Source organism: Tympanuchus pallidicinctus, unplaced genomic scaffold (genome assembly GCF_026119805.1).
Source record: "Tympanuchus pallidicinctus isolate F22 unplaced genomic scaffold, pur_lepc_1.0 scaffold11, whole genome shotgun sequence".
NCBI classification, from domain to species: domain Eukaryota; kingdom Metazoa; phylum Chordata; class Aves; order Galliformes; family Phasianidae; genus Tympanuchus; species Tympanuchus pallidicinctus.
The window spans coordinates 15,268,604-15,294,988 of NW_026294627.1; the positions used below are offsets into that span (position 1 = coordinate 15,268,604).

The following is a 26,385-nucleotide window of genomic DNA, read 5'->3' on the forward strand; positions in this document are numbered from 1 at the left end:
CAACTGAGGTACGCTTTAAAACTGTTCCCCTGATTCAACTTAAGTAGAATGCAATTTAGAATCCATTTCTGGGATTCACTACTATAAAACTTTCATATTCCAGCAGTTGCATGTAAGAGCAAATTTACCTTCAGCAGATCCTGAGACATTAGAGGCAGAACTAGATTAACCCCATATAAGACAACATCTGCAGCTGATACAGTTCTGTTTGTAGCTTGCCCAGGCTCGTGTCCTCTAAATACTTCATCTGTAGCAAAGACAAAAACATGTTTTACAGAAGAGACTATATACAGACTAAGTATACTGAAGAGTACATTACTTTAATAAAGACATTCTTAGTGATAGGACTATTACCCTCTTCTCAAACAAAACCACGAGGCACTGTTTTAAAATAGAAATGTAGTGAGTAGAGGCTGCCACATCATTCTATATTTATATTCACAAGGACGAGGCATTTCATAATCACATGTACCAGATGACATACTAAGCCAGAACACTTCAGATACTTTGAGAGTGCCCTTCCATTACAGAATCCTACATTTGTTCCTAATGATATCCGCTTCATACTTGCATAAATACACTGAGCGAAATATTACAAGCATTTCTATGCTTTCTCTAAATTTCTGGATAGTGTACATTAATAATTTATATGAACGTTATGAAGACAAAGATAAATAAATTGGGTAAATTACTGAAGCAAACTCTGTAATACAGAATTTGACAAGTTTCTCTACTTCCTGTTACGATCCATATTTCCCAGCAACTGGACGTGACCTTACTTTTGTCATTCTCACATTAAGTTAGCAGCAATGGTCAAGGCGTTTGATAGCTGGGTATTACATTAAGGTAGTACTCACGGTCTTTGGTTTCACTGTATTTTTTTTACAATACTTTCAGTGCATCTAACATCCAATGTCAGACTCAAATAGCATGTATTAACAGCACTGAGTTGTCTGGTCAATGGACAAAATCTACATCTGGTCTTGCATTTTTGTGTTGTGCACACATGACAGAACAAGGCAGATGCACAGACTTTTCACTTTACCTTGACTGAACACATGCCCCATGTTTAACACAAATTACAGCTCAGCAATTACCAAGTACTCCATACCTGTATCACTGAAATCAATGAATTCTTTCGATAGAAGATTAGTGAGAAGCTCCATAATAAGAAGGAGATCCTGGTACTGGTCTTCCTCTGCTGTAACATCTATCCGTTGTCGACCTAGATTATTCTTTGAATACACCTGGAGCAGAGTTAGGCAGGCCTCATACAAGTTCATGGCTTTGGCCTACAAAACATTGTTAGATAACAGTAAGAAAACTTCTACATGCCAAAAGTGACACATTTTGTTTTAAGACTGTACTACATGGTCAGTGATACCTCAAGAATCAAATTTCATTTATATAATCCATTTTTGTAATAACTGCATAAAAAATCACAATAACTGAGAATACGTAGAGCCATATATCTATGTGCTGTTGACAAAAGCACTACAACACTACTTTAATCAATCCACTCTTAGGAAAAAAAGTGATGTGGGATAGGCTGCCCTATCTCACGAATCTCACCAACTGGAATTAAAATGACAAAGGGACATGCTTCAGCTATCAAAGTTTGGAGCCACAATACACTGTGCAGACCCAGTTTGAGGTAAGCTTCTCCTAGACGCAACATCAAAATTAGCCAACAGTACTGCAGTACAAGGGGACTGCATTGACTCATCCCAAACTCACTCACAGCAACCACTTGCCTAGGACCAAAGCAGTATCTCTATGGCACGCATTGGTCACAGACAGCAGTCCTGCCATTGTGCTAGACAAGACTTCAGAGAAGTATGAGACAGTTAAATCAGCACTCAGTGTGGTCTGCACTCATGTCCTTCATACCTGCTAAGGCTAGTGATGAATTATAGTTACATAATTTTTCCTATGAGAACAGTCTAGATGCCCTGCTTTTAATCTTCGAGAATGTAAACTTTTAAACAAAGGAATTCCTCAACCAGATACGACCATAAAGCATTTCCATTTCTTTCTGTATCAACAGAATAGTGATGCGAACACAGGGTTTTTCTCAGTACAAAACATAAAAAAATTGCATTATTTTGCAAGAGGGATAGCAACATTCACATACGACTACACACAGACACACTTCCCCCTCTTGGCTTATTTACCTCTCCAAGATAACAGATTTGTTTATGTGCAACTTCAACAAAGACTTCTATTATGAGATTAACAGTCTCTGGTGTGTTTTTGTACACTTCCATCAATCCAATGCAATTATTAAGGAAGTCCATTAGGAAATTGAAGAGAATCGCTACGTTGTCGATCTGAGTAGCCTCAGCAATGCCACAGAGCGCTTCTAACGTAGCTGTGATTTCCTGTTTCACCTCCTCCTCTTGGCAGATCTGCTGAAAGTTTTCTTGGTTTATCACATTCAAGAAACGCTGCTGAAGTGGTTGAAGAACCTGAAAATGTTTCAGGAAAGTCGCAGTAAGATAAGCATGTTGATACATGAATGAGATTTGAGATTTAAGTAATTCAGCAAGCTCATGGGTTGCTTTTATCATAGCAGTACAAGATTCAGTTACTTCCAGTTTGCAACTGTGTTCTTTTCTGTCTCATCAGCACTGTCTGAAGTGACAGTGATCAGTAATTCTCACTATTCACCACCCCCTGCAGGTTAGTTTCACAATGAGTACCTCCATAAATATTTAACGTTACTTTGTCCTGTTTAAACAAGTAAGGACTTCGAGTGACAGCATTTGATGCTTTTCCAGATTCAATACTGACAACAACAAAATCGTTACAGGTCAGTGCTGAAAGCACTGATTAATAATTATGTTCCCCATTATCTTTGTCACATTACAATCTCTCTTACAATCAGCCAGTGTGACTGCAGCTGTAACAAAACCAATTTGAATCAACTTAGAGATTTCCATGAAACAGCTAAATGCTTTTTCGCCAATTAGTTCCAGTGCCTTATCATCTCACTTCATTAAATTTGTAACTTTGCTAAACTTTTCTCTGAAGATCAGTGTTTTTCAAACTTCAGAGCCAACGTAGCATTCCCTGACCACATTTCATCTACCAATCTTCCTGGCATTAAATATCTGAGTATTAATAGAACAGAAAAGCTGATCAAGCTTCTTTATTTTTTTCTCATTAGCTTCACTCAATGAGAGTAAGTAAATAAATGAATAATTCATAACCATCACCAAACTAAAACAAAGGGAAGAAATGAGGGAAACTCTTCACCTTTACAACAGCATTCTGTTATGCAGGATTTCATGAACCCTCCAAGGGTTATTTAGCCACTTATTGGCTATTTCTGTTTAGGTACTGATGGTTTAGATAATTTTGGCAACTCCCAGGTGCTATAAGATTATGGATGTTCAAAGAACCACTAAAAAAATAGATGTCAAAATCGGAAGATTCTGAATGAGCTACGTTTGCATCATCATAAAATGCTCCAAATCAACTCCAGACTTGAATTGTACAACTTGTTAAAATGAAGGTAACAGAAGCACCGAAACATCTTACCTCTGTCCAGTATTGTTGTTTCATTTCTGTATCCATATGAGCAAAACCTCCTAAAACTAAAGCTTTCATTAGTGTTCTCTGCACAGAACTAGACAAATAGTGAAGAGGAGGGCTTCGCCTTGCAAACTGTTTAGCTAAATTCCACCAGTTCTCACACTGAATAACCAAGTTTGCCCTAGAAAGGAAAAAAACATTTTGATTAAAGACTCAAAAAATTGTACTTTGAACAGAGTGCATCAGGTTGCTAGCAGCTGTCAGAACATTTTGATTTTCTTAATTGTATTTCCTGTCTTCTAAGGTTCAGTTGCCTTTTGATTTTCATCTTAATATCTCAGTCCTAAAATTTCTTAAATATATACTCTGAAAGTAGCTCAATTCATATAGGAGAAAAGCAGGAAAGTACTTTAGTTTTACACACAGAAGAACACACACACAGTTAATGGATATATTACGTGGATTAAGAGCTTAGTCTCATTATGTCATGATAAAATAAGCAGTTTGTTCCAAAACTAGCTCCTGAGGGTTTTATTCACTTATCTTTATAAAGAAAATTTCTCAAGCATTTAACTCCTAAAATTTCAGTCTTTCTACAGACTGAATGTACGTTTGCATGTCAATTCACAAAAGCAAAACGTTCAGGCATTTTCTGCTTCACAGTCTATAATACTGGAAAAACTGAAATTTGGCTGAACCCACCAAACCCTAGATTATTGTTTCCTTTAAAGGTTTGTAAAACACATTATATATAGGCTTAGCCAGTATCTGAACTCAATCTGACACAACTTGCTCAACAATAACCAGCAACATGAAAATCCTTGCAATAAGAGTGGAGACCAGGAGAGTTTTCAATTCTCACTGTTTGGAAGTGAGGCACAAAGGAAGGGGAAGGAGAGTGCACTGATAAATAATAACGGAGATTAGGTTTGTCACATCTAGGTCTCACTCCTCGCTCGGTCAGACATTTTTTTCTTCCACTTATAATATATTACTAAAGTAATTTGACTTACAGAGACATGAATATAAAGTGCCCCGTATCCGGATTACTTTGGCCAAAACAATTTAAAGGAAGCAAAAGAAGTTTTTTGACTTCCAAAGGTGTAGCAACTTACCGCTCTCTCCTTTCCACTAATGTTACTAGCAGTTGTACAGTATCATTTGCAAGGTCCTGCTCTGAACTCCACACTGCCAGGTTACTGATCACTTTTTCTAAAAGGTAACCCACAATCCACTGGGAACCCTCTGTATCAGCACCAAATGCTGTACTAAATGGCAGACTTATCTATAAGAAAAGCATTAAAATGAGTGAGTTTTACAGAAGGCAGAACCCCAAAGTGTACGGTCATCAGTCAGCAAATTCTTTTCAGGCTGTCACTTCTCGCCTATTTATAATGCACAAATGTTACACAGTCGAAGGCAAAGAATACCCGTAACAGAAAAATCTTTGCCAAATTTATCTTCCAATTTTAAGCACAACACCTAAAAAGAGAGAAAGGTTTCAACCTCATCACAGTATCAGGTTTGATCACGTCTAGCTTTTAATGCCACACAAAGTTCAAAAGCTTTAAAAACGAACAGAAAGATCCAAACCAATCCATCTCCCAGAAGTGTTTCCATGAACTTACAATATGACAAAAGTAACCAGAAATAAACCTCGCGCTTGATCTAGGTTGAGTATTTTGAGAACTTATTTTGATATGCTTCCTTGAACTCTCCACTTTCCTATCTTCAGAAAACAAAGTTTAAGTGAAATCCAAGGATTCTGTAAGATTTGCACAGGGGCTCCCTGTCAGCACACCACCAGAATTTCTAATTTTAAACTGTCTGAGCATAAGAGTTAAACAGAAATCTTCAATCACTTCCACATGCCAACACATGTAGCATTTCCCAGATACTCTGTTTCACCCTCTCCAATTCTTCCCCAGCTATCTTTGCTTTACTGCAAGGACAAGTTGAATAATGTAACTTGAATTAATTATAAGTCTTTGGTATCTCCATCTTTGTTAAGGAGGGACCTCCTGAAGCGTTAGTATTCTTAGCTGCTTCAGCAGTGGAAATAAAGGGAGGAGGAGGAGGCTTCCTTCCCAGAAGTTAGAGTCAACAGGACCTTCTCTAGCTGGATTATAGTTAGTAGTTATAAGCAAAACCAGGATCGAGGTCTAATCATGATTAGTGCTGTCCAAACATGATGAAATGTTGCCCTTTACAAAGAATGCATTATAAAAATCATGAAATATACAATAAGAACATATGAGATTGGGAGAGAAAGTATCATGATTTTAGCTAATGTCACAAGGTAATTAAAGGTTATGTTATTCAAAGTCATGACCAGGTTACTCACTAAATCATCCATCAAGGGCAACCACTGTCTGAGAGATGCACTGTAAGAGCTGACGCAGCTTACAGAATTGCTCACCTGTTTAGCAGCCTGACAGCACACTATGCTATTCTATGATGCCACTGGCCAGAAATCATATTTATGTCAAGATGTGCAAGAAGAATCCCCTAGCAGCTTATATTTCCAATTTAAAAAAAGAAGACAACTACTTCCAAACTTATTCCAAAATAAACCCAATCCCAGTTAGTGTTGAAATGCTTTATCATTACGTATTAAAATACCTACACTGACATCTACATCCACAAGATATGGTTGCTAATACTCACCAAGGCATTCATAAAGGTCATATCCTTACCTGGTCATACAGTTTTTCATCTGCTAGGAGGTAAGTCTTTGCCCAACGCTTGAGGAACCATACAATATCTTTGCCCATCTGGGGGCTCAGAAGATGTGTGAGATTTGCTCTTATTGCTCGAGATTCTACTTCTGACACTCTTAAAATAGCAGATAACAACCTGAAGGTTACATACAATAAGGATATTGAGAGTGTTTTCTGGAGAAGCAAAACAACTTATTTTTCATGAAATACAAAGGGAAGAACAAGATAACAAAGTGTTTTCACTCTAACGAAGTAGAGAGCACTTGAATTTATTGCTTCTTTAAATGTAAGAGAAGAGACAGGCTACAATGGCAAATATCATCCGTGAAGTCAGAATATGCATTAAAAGATAAAGTGATTTTCTTTGATATCAAAAACACTGGAACAAAAGAAGTGTGACATGCATCCTGACAGCATGGGATTTCTCCCTTTCCTGCTCCCCTAGTTACACTGCACTGTTACAAAGTGGGGCCTAACGGCGAAGCTTCAGTAACACAACAGTTCCTGAAGAACAACTGCAGAAACACCCAGATATTTCTTACTTTCTCATTACCACAGAGAGACAGTGTGATGTAGCAGATCACTAAATGATTGCCTCAATACAACCAGTCAAGAAAACTGTATTAAATGTTAGATTTTACAGTATATCAATTACATTTGGTAGCAAAACATTGGTTTTCTCAAGGAATTTAGGAGTTGACAGAGGTCTACTTGTTGAAGAAATTTCAGAGCTACTGTTAGAGAGCCTCAAATCTATATCTGATTTTATTTCTATCTACACCAAGACACTGCATTAAGAAACTGTTTATTACTTGAAGCTGCCAGACTTGGAATCAACAAGCAGTACTGAAACTCATGAATACATTAACTCATTAACTAATACATTAGGATTACCCACGAAGGTAGATTTTTCTAGCCTTTTCCTGAAGAAAATGTTTAGTACACAAAAACTAATCTGTGGCTAAAGTAGACAAGCTCACTAAAGCTCTGGAAAGTTCTTTCTCAAGCTGCACACATATTGAATGCATTTATATAGCCTACAGTATGTTATCAAGATTCATCTGTGTTGCTTTAAAAACAAGATTTCAGTAATTTGAGCCACTGTATGGACTTTCTGTAACAAATAGATTAAAGACAAGTTTTCTGTAGAGACAAAGTTTTTTTATTTGTTTTAATAAGCAGCTCATGTCCACCATTACAGCCATTAGGTCAACAGTCTAGTCATTTTGGCCATCCCACCTCAAATAACTGATCTGTTTTGATGCCATATTCTCGCTCAGCCCTTCAGTCCTCCTCCTGGATCACCCTGACTTCAAATATAACCTGTAATCACTCTTCCCTTCTTTACCATAAGAAAATTATACTTAATCTTTTCTCTTTTCTTTTACATTGCTGTCTTAACGTGTCTTTTATAAAAACATTCATACTAGTTATTTACCCTTACTTTACAACTAGTTAAAAGATATGCTTGATTTCTAACGTTCAGGGTTTACATTTGGCTTTTTACTTTTACAGTTCACAGAATTCCACCCCTGTTCTTACTTTTTCCTCTGAAAAAGCATTCAACATATATAACACATGATGCATTTTTACCTTATTACAGAATCAGTTCTGTTGTACCCTGGGATGGAAGAGGCCTTTTCTCCTGGAGATCCCAGAATCTGAAGTGTTGTATTGATGTCAACTTCAGTTGAATGCTTAATGGAATATTCCATGACTTCTGGAGGTATTAGCGGAGTCTCTCCCTGAGTATCATTAGCCAAGAGGTAGCCTTACATTAAAGAAAGAAAGAGTGATCACAACTTTCTATCCTAGGTTAATCTATAATCTTATCTAAGCTTTTTAATGAGAAAATCCATTGGCTTAAATGCAGACATCATACCAGAACCAGATGTTTATACAAACCCTGACTTACACTGTTTAAATATGTACCACTAACTTTGGAGAGAGGAACCTAATGTGACATTAAACAAATACCAAAACATAAATCATCAGATAAGTAATAAAAATAAGACAGGGAAAACTTTTAGTATGTGAAGTAAACACATCAAGTACTGCAGCCAATTCAGCTATTGGGAAAAAATATACACACACTTTGCAGTCACTATTATCTCTGTTAAGTAATAAGAACAAGCAGTTGATTTTACAGCTTCCCTAGTAAGTCCATCTCATTTGGGACTTGTGCTCTGCTAACATTTCAAATCTCCTTTCAACTTTCTGACATCAAACTCACTACTGCAAAGTTTTCCTTGCATAGCAACAGCAGATCAGGTCAAGCAAGGATTTTCACAATACTCTAGTCAGGCTAACTAATATTAATTCCAGATTCAGAGTTTTCATTGTCTGATCTCATAACCATCTGAGATATGAATACAAACTTCATCTCACAGTGATACAAAAGTATTATAAACACATTTATGCCAACATCTGAGAGCAAGTTAAACAGCAGGCGTTCAAAAAGACCCCACAAAACATTTCACAAAGTGTACATTTCTTTTAATGAAATACAGACACTATCTTTGCTAATATTACATTTTGCAAACAGATGTAAGATAATGCCATCTAAAAATCAAAAATGAAAAGGTTCTAAATTTAAGTTCTCTGAAATAGCAAAACGCCAGGGCATGGACAAACAGCCCTGAGAGATCCTGGAACTTACTTGACTTCTGGCACCACCAAGTAATATTGCTATCCAGCTCTCACGTGGATTACCTCACAAAGCCGTATGACCCCCAGACATTACAGCTGAAACCATGAACAGACCAATTTCTTGAATACGTTGACTGGTAACATTTCAGAAGTCTATGACAAAATTATTAATGGGAATTTCCAAAGGATGTACTTCATGTAAAGATGCCATAAATCTTTTAAAGACAACTTGTGTGTTACTGCAGACAGGTGAATTGTAAGCATATACCATTTACCAGCAGGTGACATGCAAAGATTTTTCTTTCCTGAGGTGTTGCAGCTGCTATAGCAATATCAGAATAAGCTCTACTTAACACTGTTCACTAACCTGTGACTAAAATAAGCCAATGAATATCCTCATACAGGTCATCAAGCACTTTATTGTCAATTGAGCCTGATGCAGGTGAGGCAAGCAACTGCTGCTGATGTCTTTGCAACTGACCATGGAGCCTTGTCACTCGGTCTTCTAATAAACTGTGGACAAACCATAATAAAATAACTTCACTGTTTTTAAACTGTTTCAGCAAAGACAAGTTTTTCCAATTAGACAAATTTATTTGTTTGTATTCATGGCCATTGTCCTGTACCTTGTAAGAAGAGGTATACAGTGTTCTGCAGCAATTCTTCCTAGCATGCCAACACTGGCCAGCTGGTCACAGAACTGGTCTCTGTCGTCCTCCTGCAGTTCACTGATTTCTTCTTCTTCCCGAGAGGCCACACCATTGGCAGTCTGGTGTTATTTCAACAAAAACAGAAGCAACCAATTCACGTTACATTCACTACAATTCTTTACCACCGGACTTCTCTATGTTATTTTGGCTTCTGTGTCACAGAAACGCAAGACTCACACTACATTAGATGCAGAAGAAATGAACAGAAGAGTACATAAGGCTTTATATTGTCTTGAAATAATAATTTCACAAACTTATCATGAAACAGCAAATTCAGTTCATTGTATATTTGCTGCCTTTTCCAGTAGTGCTCTCAAGTCAAAAGAATCACCGCTAGTGAAAAGAATCACAGAGTCACAGAATGGCCAGGGTTGGAAGGGACCTCAAGGATCATGAATCTCCAACCCCCCTGACACATGCAGGGCCACCAACCTCCACATTTAATGCTAAATCAAAGATAGAAGTTATGAAAATTGATGCTCATGAATAGAATAAGAGCAGACTGGACAGCAGAACAGTTTCTTTAATCACATACATAAATAAGCTTGGTCAAGCATCCACTGCTGTAGGTACAGTATAGAAATGACTCTGGCTCATAGGGATGGTCTGCAAACCCAATGAACAGGAGTCTGCTAAAATACATGTAGATGTGGATTTCAAAACATGTAATCAGGCCAAGAACCATTTGAAACACTAGGTCTTCCACATCCTATTCATCAGCCAAAGATACTCTTCCTCTGAGATCTTACTTAGATCACAAGAGGAAGAATTTTTCAAAACGAAGTGAAAATCACCTTCTATTTTCTATTTTCTAATATTTTCTATAACTCACTGCTTGAGAAAACAAAAAATCTCAGTTTTAGAAGTTTATTTCTTACTGATGCAGTAGGTGCAGCGTTTGATTTCTCAAAGTATATCTTGATTATAAAATACCAAAATAATTACAAGACTGTTTTCTTGAGGAGATGAATCATATGTAGAAATCACATATCAATCTTACACGTGTTTTTAAGAAATCCCTTGAAGAATGACAGAATTTACATAAATTACAAACTCAAGCACAAGTGGTGGAGAAAGCCATCATTCTCCATTGTTTTTGCAAAGGCTCTGGAAAATTAAATCCAAACAATTTCTTACCTAACGTGCTTTTAACCCATATTTTCTTTATCTAACCCACCAAATCATTCTCTTTTGGCAACTTCAAAGTCACAGCTGTTTACTGAAGAGTGAGTCTGGTCTCAAGGCAGAGACTGAAAGTTCCTGTTACTGCTTTGATATCGAACAAGAAGCATTCTAAAATGCCAGCTGTGGCTTTTAAAAGGTTACCCATGGGATAAATGACTTATCTCACAGAATGACATGAATTAACCTGTGGATACAAGCTATGTCAAGACCGCCTGACATGAATGCAAAGTTCTCTTGTGAAATATTTGTCTCTGTTTTGGCACTGTTATTACCATCTGTTGCATATCAAGATATCAGAATTAGGTTTTATACAATGATTTTCAGAGTGAGGTATCTTAAGTATCTTTGCACAGCATCAATTTAAGTTAATGTAGTTATTGAATCAAATCTCTGCAATAATTAATTCATTCAGTACCTACATCCAAGTTTCAGTGCCATAATCTATTTCAGAGAGATCCGTACTCCTGGCAAAGAAGTTAACTTGCTTTCTTTCTCAAAGATTCAGCAACTAGTCAAGTTAATTTTGTTTTTCCTCTGGAAGAGTCACTCATAAAAATTCAGTAGGGAAGTCACGTACCATTTTATCCAAAAGAATGTAAATTTCATGTTTCTTCTAGACCGAGCATGTTATTCTGTATTTCCCTATATATTCATGCATGTCAGTTACACTTCAGTTGGAAGGTAACAAAAGCATAGAAGGCTTCCAATGTCACGGAAGATTTTTACTATGACTCTAGGCAAGAGAAGGACAGTCAAAGGTTTGGTCACTGCATGGGCAGCGAGGATCAGTAGGATGCAGATCAGGTTGAGTAACAGGTTTTTTTTTGTTTTTGTTTTTAAAGGTATTTTTCATCTTTGTATTCCTTCATTTACTTTTCATAATGAGAGAAACAGACTGGAAAAAGAGCCTCTGAGTAACAGACTCTTTCAGCATTTTTTCATCTCCAGTCAAAGTCACAAGCAGTAATTCTACAACTACCTTCTTTGAGCTACATAACGAAGCACAAAACAAAACAAAACAAAAAAAACATGAGTTAGTTGCCATATATTATCAGCAAGAACTACTAGAGAAAGGGCTTACCAAATTCCTTGTACCATCAGGAGCAGCTAGATGGCACTGAATGTAAGAATTAAAGACCTGAACAGCATGTTGGGTAAAGAAACCCTTATGGAAATGTTTGTCATCTTGTACCAAAGTAAGCCAAGATTCCAGCAACTTATCATATGCTTCCATATATACCATGTCATCTTTATCAAGCTGTAAAGAGATGAAAGAAACAAAACAAAATCTTATTTCCTAAACTAAATCAGAGGAACATACTCATTCTCATTATTATTACTCATTATTATTTAACAGATGTCCTTCTAATTGTGGAACAATAAAAAAAGTAATCACAAAGCCTTTTCAAGGACAGTCACAAATGAATCAGAAAGAATTGAAGTAATGCATAAAAAAAAAAAAATCAGTGCTGCTTTGTTAGGGTTTAAAAATCTGTTGGTGTTTAGTTTGTTTTTTTCTTCTACTGTTCAAAATCAAACTAGTCTTAAGTTAAGCCTTTAGTGCATGACTACCTAAATACAGGCACTACCAGGCTCCCTCTACGATGATTCCAAGCATCTCAGGTCATTTTAGAAACTACAAATAATTGAGCAATATCTGTTTAATTAATTGGATAAAAAGAACAAGTGCATATAGATTAATATTATTTCAAACATAGTGGAATACAAGAGAGAGAAGAGATTACAACTCTATTATGAAAGAAATTGCTGTTATGACTGCATATGTTAAAGAAACCCCACTACAGGTAGTTCATTTTGATGAAACACAACGTCTCCTTTTGTGAAGGATAAAAAGAGAGTAGAATTCTATAGAATAAGCCCTGCACCTCCAATTGTTTAGTGCATTTTAACTGCTATTCATGTATGTTTACATGAGGCACTCAAATTGGCACAACGAAATTCACATCTGGAAAACAAAACTCCTGGGTTACAGGCAAGCTAGAGAACTCAAATAGCAAAGGGATTGTTTCTCTTCAAAAGGACATTTAATGCATTTCCCCACACACACTTTATGCAAAAATTAATCTTCAGTAAATATCAACTGCAAATAATTTAAATATGAACATACAGACACATTTGCTTGTTCTGCAGGACGTTTCTTGCCTCTAAAAATCTTATCAACTTTTATCCAACAAGATTGCTCACAAATTACTCTGAGATAGCAAAGCTTACTGAAAGGATTTCTTGATGAAATACAGAGATCTAAAGGCCTTGGTCACGTTCCACACAGAAGAATTCCTGACTTTCAGAGAAGTTACAAACACGGCCGCATGAACAAAGAAAAAGAAAGCACTGGCTGGATGACTGACTAAGGGAAAATGCCACGTTGTAAGCATTTCAAGGTATCTTCACAGCATCCTTCTGTAACTGCAATGCAGTTATAGTTACAGAAACTAAAGTATGGCACATTGATGCAAGTCTGAAAACAAAAAAAATGGAGAGACCGAAACTGTATTCAGTGCTAACTTAAAGTAAATTTATGACTCACATAACATGTCTTATTTAAAATTTGGCTACATTCATTGAATCACCAAACATCTTGACTTGAATGTTTATAAAATGTACATACAATAAGAATCCAGAGCATAATGCAGTAAGCAATGTTCTTTTACTAGTGACAAAGCAATTCAATTTGAAAGGGCAATTATCACACAAAAATGATGTTAACAGCTGATTATATTTTCCTAAGGAAGCCAGGACTAGTGAGTTCAGGACTCAAGATGTTTAGGAGAGGTGAGGTGCAATAAGTAAGGCCAATGCTTAAAACGTCTAGGATGGGAAAGGTGAACTCACACTTCTTCACTTGCAGACTGCAGACCAACCCTCAGCATGGCTGAAGCTTGCTGTTCTCCAGCAGCAGAGCTGCTCAGGCAGGTGTTTCAACTTCCCTCAGCAGCCAGGTAAGCATAAAACAACATCTGAACATGATTTTTGGACTGTGTTTTCCTCTCTCTCCCCCCCTTGGTTGAATATCAATATTAGCAACAGCAGCAAGTACTGTCAGCAACAGCTTCTGACTCTGTGCCAAGACGCATATTGCTTTGAAGTGGTTTGCACATTACAGCTTGGGACCTCCTGATTTTGACAGTTTCAATAGCAGTCTTCTGGCTGAGCTGATCCCCTGTGTCTGATGGGGTTTCTGCAACATTTGTACAAGCTGTTCTGCTGGCAGAAATATGGGAAAAACAGCTTGTCCCACCAGCAAACTTTGCTGTGTACACTTGCCTCTGTTATGCTGCATTTTAGAATTCTGACAAGCTGCAGGAATATTATCTCAGGATTCTACTGAGTCCAAAACACATGGTTTTCTATTTTTCACCAAGAACTCTCAATTGCACATGAGCTCACAGGGAATCTCAGCAAGAAGCTTAGGACAGAATATTGACCACAGCTTGGACTTTCCTAAGCTAAAAGATTGCTTTCAGGGATGCAAACCAGATCCAGTAACATCCTTTACAGTCAGAGCACACCATGCCATTACACCATCTGTGTAAGTGAACAACAGCTTGAAATTCTCCACAGTGCACTTCGCTGCTGGCACACTGTTCAGGTATAGGAATTATTTTTGAAGACCCAACACCACACAATTCTGTAATCATTCTGGAGATAAAGAAACAACATGAAGTTTACATCTCAACTTCACATCTGTTACACCTATGATACAGTAAAGTGATGAATATGTAACCTTTCCTTTATAGAGAGAATTTTTACATCACGCTGTGGAAAAGTCCTGCACAGTCCTCTTTCTGATGTTGCTGGATCTGATAACACTGAATATAACACTGAAAAGATTGCCTTCAGCAAAAAACAACAGGATGATATAAGTGTAGGCAGCCACTGCTCAGTAGGCATCAGTGGTCACAGCCATCTCCAAAACAAACTCTGTACCCACAATGGTACAAGCTGCCACAGGCTTCTGCTGGGACGAGAAGTGCTGAGCTGGCAGCTTCCACCAAGCACTGCTGTAGTGAAAAAACATGGCTGCATAAAACAAGAGACTACCTGAGGAAATGTATATCCTCTAGCCCCCCTCATTTAAATGATAGCTATGTGTGGTTTTGCAGAACCTTTCTGTAAAGGTTCTAGGGCTTCCAGTCTAAATGAAAACTGGGCCAGAAGTATTACATTTTAACCTTACGGCATAGTTCTAATATTAATACACCTGTGATTTTCAGTAAAGAAATGTGTCTGTCAACTTTATAATTAAATACTTCTGTAATAATTTTCCAACTCAATTATTAAGCCTGGTCAACATAGAGAACTCAAAAAAAGTAATTGTTAACGCTAACAGCAAAAAACTGGCTGCTACTATGATAGTTTCATTTTAAAATAAATAACTACTCCATGGAAGTAGTTCAGGTGCAACATTTGCCTTAATTCTTATGGGCTTTTTACAATCAATTCCATCCCCCTAGATGTTTTTATTTAATGCAGTTTCTGGAAGGACAAGACTTACCCCTAACCCAGCTGATCTTTAATGTTACAACCAAAGTCTGTAGAACAGCAAAAAGTCCTCTGAAGTACAGATATGTACATGGAATTACTGCTTGAGTCATGCCAGTAACACAGGGATTATTGGAGCTGCTCTCTGCATAGGGTTAACAACAGACCTTAACAGACCAAACAGAAGTTCCTGCCTGTAGAACCCCCACTGTGTAAATATCAGTCTGTCCATTTGCTCAGGTTGTCACTTCAAGCTTTTGTGTCTGTAACAAGTTCATTATCTACAACACTTCTCAGAGAAGTCCTACAACAGCAACTGAGCAACATTTAAAGACTTTCCTACTTTTTCAGTGTACCTGTTATTTTAAAAATGAAGATATGAAGCAGTGCTTTAAATCCATAGTTTGAAAGATGCAGAGCATTACATTATGCAAAAGCAAAATTATCTCAGATGTGATTTCAGAAACAACTAGAACAAAAGCACTGAATTTCACAATACTTAATGACAAAAGAACCAAATTCTCACTCCTTATTACAAGGAGAGGGAAACAGAAAAGACTATTTGTTGAGCATGGATACTTACCACTTCTTCCAAGGCAGCGCTTCTTCCAAAAGAACAAGTGAGATGGGCGAGGCAGTTAACAAACGAAGAGAAAAGTTCATTTGGAATGGCAGTTAAAATATTGCGAGGAAATACAGTTATCAGGTTGCTGATAATACTGGAAATTCCAACTGCTTCAGAGTCTTCTATTTCAATTCTATAGATAGAAATAAGAGTTACTTTTCTGCCATTAAGAAAAACGCTAAAAGCCAATTGATTTTGCCCATTCCTTTCAAATGAATCCATCTATATAAGAAGTACCTACTTCCAGATGCAGTTTTTAAATTTCAGGAATCCAAAAGTAAAGACAGATTATACCTAGAAATAAGCAAGTCATAACAGTTCTTCACAAACACACACTGCGCTCTGAACTAAAGCTTAAAAGATGTCATCTAAATTTAGAGAGCAGGCATACATACCCATTGATAGTATTCAGTAATCCCTCAATGAAATGTGCCAGGTAATCAATTTGTGAACCTTCGTCAGGAAAGACTGAGCCATGCAGAGATGCCAGCTGTGCCAGACACTGTAATGAATCTTGGGCCATATCTGTATCTTCTCTGATTTTTCGGTGTACCTTTCAGGAAGTGAGATAGTTAGCAATACATGGAAAATAGGGAGTTCTTACAACAGTCACATGGCTCTCAATCCAAAAGAGCACGCACCAAAAAAAGCTTATTATAACTTCTATGATTCTATTCAGTCCGAAATGCAAGGGTTCCTACAGCTCTCTGAAGCACAGCCAATGACAAGACTGGGACTTGGTTTGCAAAGTCGCAAGCCTCCAATTAACTCGCTGAAACCAACGTTTAGTTAATCTTACCTACATTTTGAAAATTGAACTCAGCACCGAATGTTATATCTTAAAGAGAGAAACAGATGCCAGCCAGTCAGACATACTGCTCCTGCTAAAAACAGCAATAATGACAGTCATCTCTATTATGCTAACTATGCCTCGGCTACGGAGTCTTGCTAAAGTTAGTCAACAAGTTCAATCAAGATTATACAGATGCTTCTTTAGCAGAGGTAAACATTGAAGACAGACGAAAATGAATGCATCACTTCCTTGGCAACACCCTTACATTATACAAGGCCAAGTCATCTTCTCTCATTTCTGTGGCATGTTACATCACTACTTCTGCTGGAAAGATGCTCAAATCTGCCAATATTTCAGTGACCAAATTGTCACTACCTTACTTCAGTTATCAGCTATGGATTTTTTAGAGTTTTCTTAAGCTCACTCTTCCATGTTTTCACATAAGGTTTACTCAAAAAATGTAGGGTAGCTTCTTCCCCCCTTTCCCCCCCCATACCAATTTATGTAAATTACAAATATCATGAAGTCTAGTTAAAACACTTCCCATTTGTGTTATTACAGTTTCAGCTTCACACAATTTGCAACTAGCTAACCTCTGAGAGATCAAACTGCCAGGTGAAACAAGCCCTAACGCAGAAATACCCCTTCTAACACGCATCCTACATTACGTTGAGATCAGAAGTGAAGGCTTCCTCTTTAACATGGCAGTCTTGCCAAGTTTTGCAAGGTTATTAAAATTTCTTAGATCAGATATATGCATATGAACAACCACCATTCACTCATAATACTTCAAATAGGAACCTAATACCAACAGCCTCAAGCATGGCAAATCAGGAATCTAAAACCAAAACTGACAGCACACTGCCTGGCTAGCCTTCATTCAAAAATAATCAAACCCAGGTCTGCTATGGTTGCTATTAAATAAAATACAAATGCAATAAAACAATTCTGCATGTTATTTAAAACAAAATCCTTATCGTAAGTACATACTGGTCTCCCAAACTAGCTAAAGAGAGATATTTAACTCAGACAGCTTTATATTATTAAACGAGGAAGGGTTAACATGTAAGCCAAAAAGTTATTTGCATGTGGAGGTTCACAGCTGACAGTAGCAACTGTCTGGATAGCCTGGACAGCTGTTCCAATTGTGAGGAGCTGCTAAGAGTTCTGCCACTGATTTTTTTCACCTTTTTAGAACTGCTGGAACAGAAAAACTTTTAGTTAAAAAAAATTACCAAAATGTCCCACCAAGTACAGACGTGTACCCAAACATGTATCAGGCAACTCAAGCACCACGGGAGATTGCCATTTACTTCCTCTAGTAAAAGCTTTGCTCCCGCTTCAAACACACTGCTTCTCCACTTTGCAAGAACAAAGTAGCTTGAAAATGCTGAATTCTCAGGTCCTCAGATATTTAACATAAAATAGCAGAGTAAGCTAACTCATAAGCCAATACATGCAGCAGCAGCAACTTCGAGTTGAACAAAGACTAACAACTTCTCCCCCAAAATGGGGGGAAGAAAGAACATTACTTATAAGAGTTCTATCATCAGACTTCTTTTTAAAGGATGGGAAGTGAATATGGCATTCCCTCTCCCTGCTTCACCTCTTCCCTTTCCCTCCTAACAAAATCTCTTTTGATTTAGCATGCTTGGATTCACTTTGTACTGGAGTAAGAGATGCAGAATCCTGTATGCGGAACTGGCCAGAACAGTGCAATTACATTACTAATGTTCAGCTGCTCTGTTAAGCAATTGTTCTAATATCAGATAATAACCCCACACACACCCTCTTGATCCTTTTTTTCTTTTTTTTTCTTTTTTTTTTTTTTTTGAGAGCTGTTACACCTTATCTGAAAGATTTAATTTATCACCGCTTACAACGCTTGGTTTCATTTAGTATTGGAATCTATTTCCCAAAGCACTAAACATACAGCTTAGATAACTATATACTTCTTATTTAACAGTTATCAATTTAAGACAATTTATAGGCAAAACACATATCTGGTAACCTACGAAAAACACAATAGTTCTGCTCACTTTGACAAATTGGCTGAAATGAAGGGAAACAGTCCTACCTGATGCAAAAGGAAGGATCCAGCAACAAAGCTTTATAACAAGAAGGAGCTGCTTTCCCTGTGGTCTGGACTATGAAAGTTGAAGAAGGAAACTTACTGTAAAGAAAAGCTCCATAACTCTGCTGTCCAGGAGGGTCTCACGCCAGGATTCTGTTGGCTTTAGCATCACATTTTGTGAGGATTCAAACATAGCTATATAATGTCTGCCCAGTTATCTGGTGTCAAGGTCAACAATAACATTCCTACTTGGCTTTAAAAAAATCCTAGATACAACAGGATCCATTCAGAAAGAATGTAATGGAAACAAACTTTAAGCCTCTTCACATACACAGCATAATTCATGCATGAGGCCAAGGAATAAAAGGTATTAAGTATTGAAAAAAAGAATGCTCCAGGAATGTTAGATAACAGTTTGATCATAATTATGAGACATACCATAGTGATACGATCACTTTGATAACCAGGGTGTCTAATGTGACACAGCGAGAAGGGAAAAAAGCAACCGCAATTAACAGGTGGTAAAATTTATGCAAAATGGGAAATCATTTCCTAAAAAATTTTCCTGGCAGCTTTTAAAAAGGCCTTACGAGAGCTAAAGATAGCCCACTGAAATCCATATCCCATTTTTCTAAATAGCCAAATATGCATCCCAGAACGCAGATATGTTAGCCTTGCATTAATCGACATTTTTCATCACGCTGTGAAGAACAAAAGCATAAGGCACCACAAGGTACTGCCACAGCAAACATATGCTTGCATGAGACCCATACAAAAGCGCCCACTCCGCAGTGAAGCTACGACTTTGCTGCACTCCTTCCAGCTATTACCATACGTTCTGGCATGATTTAGCTTTTATGAAATTCTGCCAGTGCTCCAGTAAAAAAAAATAACAGAGACATGAGCAAAACCACTTGAACAAGCATGTGGCATTCTTTGTCAGTCTGATCACAGAGAAGCATTTATCAAAGGGTTTTGAAAGTCCTTCCTTCTGACACCCCTCAATCCAAAGAGCAGAAGTTTAACACACGAGTTATATTTTCATTTGTCTTTTGAAAGCCCTTCGCTGCTCCCTCTGATCCCTTTGTAAGTCAACATCAGAAAAAGTGCAGCATGCTCAGCTGCATGTAACTGGTCCTGAACATGTCTGCAGTGTGAAGTCATCAGGCGTTACAAAAAATAATTTTATCAAAAAGTATTTATACCTCTGAATGAAAATACGTTTTTACAAATAGTACCACACAGGAAAGAAAGCAGGCCCCTGGCAATCTGATGAGCTTTAAGAGAACATACATAAAGCAAGCATCTAGTTTCAGACAAAGCACTGTGATGCAAGGCAGAAGGCACAATTTTAGGTCCTCCGTGTTCTACCAGTCCATGAGTTCCCAACAACCACAGAGCACTTCCAAAAACAGCCACTTTTTCCATGGCACAGCACACTGCAGTGCAGGAGAACAATCATGGATTTTCATTAGCACAAAAACCAAAAACAAGACATCTTCACAATTTTCAATACTATCAACGTGTGTTGAACAATAACAGATCTGCATTATTTCATTTCAAGCAGAGTAAAAAAAACATAACAATAATAAAAAATCAGAGTTGGCTATTTTACTTCCATCTGAAATAGAAATGTCATGTAGGGATTCAGAAGTGCTTCAGTTCTTCCAGATAAAAATAAAATTTATCATGTGCATCCTCTGTCAGGAGTAATATCACAAGTTAAAACTAATTTAATCAACTCTGGCACTTTAAATCATCTTTTTTTTTTCCCCTTCATTTGGAATATTCTTGAAAAAACACTTCAACAGTCTTTATTTACAAGACCGTCCTTTGCCTTAACGCTCCAGTGTAAGACTGACATCAGCACCAAAAGGTTATTGATTGATTATCAGTCTGAAAATCAACTTGCTCATCACTTGTTTGTGCTCACAGAGGGGACCAGCTACATACCACTTCTGACGTGGAATGGAAGAAGGGCCGATTTGCTGTCGGTATTTTAACAAGCCTCAGTATTTAGCGGCCCTTTCCTGTTATTTTTAGTTCCGTTTCTCATGCTAATGGACTGATGACACATCTGACAATAGTAATCTGTGGGTAAACTATCTGTTCATTAAACAACACAAATTATACCTGCACCTATTACCAAGATTTTACATCTATTTTCTGCTCCACACTTGTGAATGCAAACACGACCACAAGCTGGGTGTGGAGATGCTTTCTACCATGAAATGCCAAAACTTCAGCCCTATTAACAGCAGCCCAGATGTGTCAAACCTGAAAAAAATGGCACTGAATTACCTAGCACATGGCATGGGTGTGGTGAGAAGTGTCATCTTCATCAGGAAAATGCATTAACACGTACCAAGCTCTACTGAAAAGAGTAGCAATGTAACTAGATGCCTTCCAGCACGATACACCTCTGATGTTCCTTGATTAGAGCCTATAGAAGAAGAGGAAATGCCAGTGTTCAAGAAGGAGGTTCTTCTGTCTTTGATGAAATTCACATATGTAGCCATTAGCGTTACATTTGGGCTTTGTTTCACAAACACGAGAAAAAAGAATAACATGTTTTAAAATGCTAAGTTTAGCTTACAGTTAATAAAAAAAACTTGTATATGTTTCTTGTTAGAACACAGTAACAGAAAGAAAAGGTAAAAAAACCTCTAATTTTCTTCACAGTCTTTGCCTCGCTTCCAGGAGGAGACTGATGAGTGATTGTGAATAACAAAATATTTCACATCCATACCATGGAGGATCATAGTACTTCAAGATGTCCAAAAATTCTAACATTCGCAAATGGTTCCCAAAGTTTCAGGTTCTTTGTTTTCCCACTGTGAGAGGCGAGGCAAGGCAAGGCTTGTCCTGGCACCATGAAGGAGTTTAGGAACTCAAAACCCAAGGCTAAGTATTCTGACAGACTCCAATTCACAAATTTGTCCACAGTAGTGAAAAACTCAGAAATGGAAGAAAAACCCACGGAATGGCAATGACTGATTATTTTTTTTTTCTTAAGTTATTTTAATTGCTTAACCTTTGTTGTCTGGAAAATTTCTGGAGAGCTTTATATCAGTCTTTGACTTACACCTCACAAATAAAAATGCACTAGAAAGGTAACTGCTTGATATCCACCACACATTGTTAGAATGCTAATATACTGCTTGTATTTGTATTTTTTAAACCTCCCCTTGCTTGCTAGCCCGTCAGCCAAGCATATAGGATGAATTAAGAGCAAGTTGAAAAAGACATGCAGAGGCTTGCTGCCCCCTATGGAGAATACCTTCACAAATCTGCATGTAATTCACACTCTTAGGAAACAGATTCAGCATTCATGAGAAAGAAAGAGTGCTTTAGCATTCAGTTGTTAAAATACAAGTATTGCTATCAGTGGAACAACTATCTGATATGGGAAGCACCGGATTCAGACTGCATCTACAGAACAACAATCTAAGGGCATAGGAAGCCCTCAGCTAACTTTAAAACCAGTCACTTCTTGCTGGTGGTGTAGCCATGCCTACATGAAGTCTCGAGTGGACCACCAAGGGGATTTGCAGCTCATACTGAAACTTGCTATCCCTACTAACATTCGCTACAACCATACAGCTCCACATCTCTCTTATGCTTAAACCACCTATGCAGAAGGGACTGCTATGGAGACGCCCACCCTTCCTCTACACACTGCTTACCAACCAAAAAGCTGACGAACTTCTAAGCAGTAGAGATATCCAAGTTAATTTTCACTTCAGAGAGATGAAACTGATAAATGTAAAAGACAGATCTCTCTTTTGCTCTTTCTTCAACACAGCTGTTTTAGTTATACTGAATTTTACTTCCTATTCCAAACAGCCAGGACAGTATTTTCATCTACCAGATAAAAACTGTATTAAATGTTGGATGATCCCAGGCTGCCAGCAAACAAGACAGCACTGCTGCTGAAGGAAACCCACATTGCCTCTCCTCAGCACAGGCTCATTTCTGCCACTGTTCAACAAATCAAAGTCAGGGCCTCACCCTGGTAGAAGGAAGTATTTAACCACCCTGCTCAGTGACACACTCATGGGAGGCACTGGAACAGGATGCTTTTTCAGCAGCAAAGCCAACTCAAATAATTCCTCAAAACAAATCTGGAGGCTTTTATTTTATTTTATTTTATTTTATTTTATTTTATTTTATTTTTTTTTAGCATTCCGTGTGCTTTTCACACACTTCCATTATGCACAGCAGATGCTACCAATCAGGGTTGGACTAACTCCAAGTTTTCAACTTCAACTATATTGTTCACAGGATCTCCCAGAGAGAGATCTCTCATTCTGGCTTGAGATATTTTCACAGAGATTTGAAGAGCTTGTTCCTCTAAAAGCATGGCTGAGGAACACATACTGAAAACAGAGTTCAGATCAGACAAAAGCTTCAGTCAGTTCATACAATTGTTGCACCATTCATTTTCATGGAATGTCAGTGATGTGCATTACTGGAGCACTTCCCATAGGTTTATGTAACCTGTATTTTAAATTCAATTCCCGATTCTACATTCACTTGAAAACTTGCAAGCTTGCCTCCAAGCAAGAAGAGGCACCAAATCGAAGAACTAAAGCTGAAGTTCCTCTCTGTTCATGCACTATTAGCACCTTTACAAAAAACCTGTGCCTTTATGAATGAAATAATGCACAAACAGTTTTGTAACAGGTACCAAACATTCTCATTTAGATGAAAGATTGCAGGACAAAAGGTTATGTTTTGATAAAGAACTCCTATATTCGAGGGCATCTGTCCAAAGTCCATTAGAACATGGCTGCTGAGAGCAGATATATCCTAAAGTAAAGAAGTGAGAAACTCTATAGGGGCAAAAGAATATAAACTATAATTATGTCCTGAATCCATAGGAGAAGTTATACGTCCATGTCAAAATGCATTAGAGCCTACCAACACACACCTCCCTAGCTGGATGGACACTCAATGCAATGTATTAAGAGAGGGGTCCTTGAAGGCACTCTACCTCTTAGTACCCATCACTTGCACATCCTTAACCAATCAGAACACTTATTTAAGAAAAGATGCAGTTAAAACAAGCCCCATCCAAGCAAACAATATTAAACAAACGGTGCTGTGCTGTGACAACAGTGAAAAAAGAAACCCTACAGAAGCCAACATGCCACAACTGCCACACGCTCTCAGTGCAAAACAGGAATTCTATGCTATTGTCTTTTCCAAGAGTACTGCCAAAAGCCTCAAACATCTGCAAATACCAGTGAACCAATACCACAAGGTAACAGATGAAAGCAACAAGAGATGATTGCCTATGTGTTAGAAAATGAAATTGAGGCAATTGCACATGACTGAAGGCCTCCTGGGTCACTGTGTCCTGCCTGCAGCAGGCACTGCACTCTATGACACTCAAAAATGTTCCAGCTTAGGAGTAGGTATGTCCCAGCCTCTCTTCTTTCACTGCTCTAAGAAGGTGAGTATTCCAGAATGCAAGTACCAGCTTTTCTCGCTGGTAACTGACAGCTCACATTCACTAAGGCTCTTCTGTTATAGTAGCTGGCAGCATTGCCTAAGACTACATTTAACAATGCAAGATACACTGAGTGATCCTGAATGACAGCACTTCTCAGTTTTTTTATTCCCTCCCCTTGGAGATACCAGAATTGTGCAAGAGGTTACAAAGAGACACCACTATGCTGCAGGGAATACTGAGAATCGTTATTGTCTTGCCAAAGGAATATGAACCACAGGAAAAAAAAGTTATATATGTGGACACAATGGGTCACTTTACTCCATGCTTTAGGTATTATATTTATGCCCACTGCTTTGGCGTGTGTGCTGTCAAGATTCGGAAAGAGGATACCAACTGATCAATCAATGCAGCAATTCTTATGTTCTTGTGTAATGTGCTATCTATTTAGGAATTGCAGCCAAGTTAAACTTCACTGCCGAGAGCCAACAATCAACAGCAGCTTTTTAAACCAGTCTTCGTAAGGGAGATCCACACCACTACATGTTACAGCCACCTTAACAGCTACCAAGTCTTACTTAAGACCCACTTTTCTCAGAGACGATTAAAGCTATACCAAATTCTGTGAAAACAGTTCGCTAAATAGAGGAGGGAGACCAAAATCAGTGCAGTAATTTTACAGCAAATTGAAATGCCCAGTGGTAGAAAGCTGTAAGATAGGACAGAAGTTACAAAAAGATTAGACATAAAGCCACATAAGAACACTTGCGGTGGTACAGCACCAGAACCCAGCCTCCAGAAGTGGCCAGAATTTGTTTAACAGCAGCAGTATCTTGTGAAAACCACAACTCCAAGGCTTGACTAAATTGTTACTGACATCTTGCTTGTATATCTAGTTCCACCACTGCAAAACTCAAGGTTATGACTGAGCACTCCTGAAAAGAAACCTAGAGCTTTTTCTTTCAAACTGTAACATCATCAGTACTCATGACTGCATCAGAGGTTTCCACTGAGCAAGACTATAAAACAGAAGAAACTACCTCCAAACACCACTGCACAATACAAGGGCATTTCCTATCTATTTAAGATGACTGCTTTAAAAACAGAAGTGTCCACACATTATTTGAATTCTTACAAGTCCCAAACCCTCTCCTAAAAACTTTTGTAAATGTAATCATTTCACTCTAATCTCAGTCTCATAAGCACGGGCAATAAATTACTCTCTGGTCCCCTGCCAAATCATTCCATCCATGATATTTTCCAGAAAGACAATATTAACTGGCACTCTCCTTTATTAAAGAAGAATAAGTACATTTTAAATAAATTTCACTTTTGCTGTTCATCACATAATGAACAGATTCAAAGACAACAGACACAGATGCTGCCTTCTGATTGTCAAATGAGGGAAGAGAAATAAAATACTATGCAGAAGATTTGAAGGCAACATAAGATTCCTGCAGTATGTGCAACTTCGTTGAATTTATTCAGAAGGTTTTAAGAAGTTTATAAAGGAGCTTAAAAGTTTGGGTGTTGGAGCATCTGCAAGATGAGGCAGCAGCTATCAAAAGAGGTGTCAATGCTGTATGCCAAGTGATGCCTTACCTTTATGTTTCTACTATATTCTTCTAGCCCATTTTTCAGGCCAAGCATTTCCACTCTTCTTCCTTCTTTCACTAAGGCTCACTTGCTGTTTATTACATTCCTATTTCCTTTCCATCTCTACATTTCCCCTGAACTTTCTTAATGAACACACACCATAAAGATACGAAAGTGGAATAAACTGCACCAGTGTGTTGGCAAAAAAATACATATTTCCTCCCAGCAAAAGAGAAGAAATGGAATCTGTTGGGCATGCACGTTCCTAAATTGGGCACTTAACTGCCCCACTCCAAATTAAACACAGCTGAGATCTCTTCCCTGTTTTGTCCTGCAGTAAGGCAGAGGGTTGCACTTTCCCTCTCCTTCACAGCAACAACAGACATACCAAATGAACCATCAGCTCAGAACTGAGAGCTGCTCTTGAACTAGTTTTGTCTTTTGTATAAAATACTTTAATGAACAGTAACAGTAGAGCCTATATGTAAGCGTGTTTTAAGCAAGCACAGGGATGACCAAGAGTATTAATGGAAGAAAA

General features: G+C 37.8%; 1 protein-coding gene across 1 annotated transcript in view; it reads right to left on the reverse strand.

The window, feature by feature from the left end:
- Positions 1 to 26,385, reverse strand: part of XPO4 (exportin 4) — a 78,299-nt gene that overhangs the window by 12,622 nt on the left and 39,292 nt on the right. Inside the window, exons 7-19 of the mRNA XM_052671144.1 lie at positions 18,897 to 19,009; positions 16,325 to 16,482; positions 15,888 to 16,062; positions 11,883 to 12,059; positions 9,533 to 9,675; positions 9,274 to 9,419; positions 7,851 to 8,028; positions 6,234 to 6,393; positions 4,653 to 4,822; positions 3,544 to 3,718; positions 2,175 to 2,468; positions 1,112 to 1,292; positions 129 to 247 (exon numbers count right to left, since the gene is read on the reverse strand). Coding sequence (XP_052527104.1) covers positions 129 to 247; positions 1,112 to 1,292; positions 2,175 to 2,468; positions 3,544 to 3,718; positions 4,653 to 4,822; positions 6,234 to 6,393; positions 7,851 to 8,028; positions 9,274 to 9,419; positions 9,533 to 9,675; positions 11,883 to 12,059; positions 15,888 to 16,062; positions 16,325 to 16,482; positions 18,897 to 19,009 — 2,189 coding nt within the window. The remainder of the gene's footprint in view (positions 1 to 128; positions 248 to 1,111; positions 1,293 to 2,174; positions 2,469 to 3,543; positions 3,719 to 4,652; positions 4,823 to 6,233; positions 6,394 to 7,850; positions 8,029 to 9,273; positions 9,420 to 9,532; positions 9,676 to 11,882; positions 12,060 to 15,887; positions 16,063 to 16,324; positions 16,483 to 18,896; positions 19,010 to 26,385) is intronic.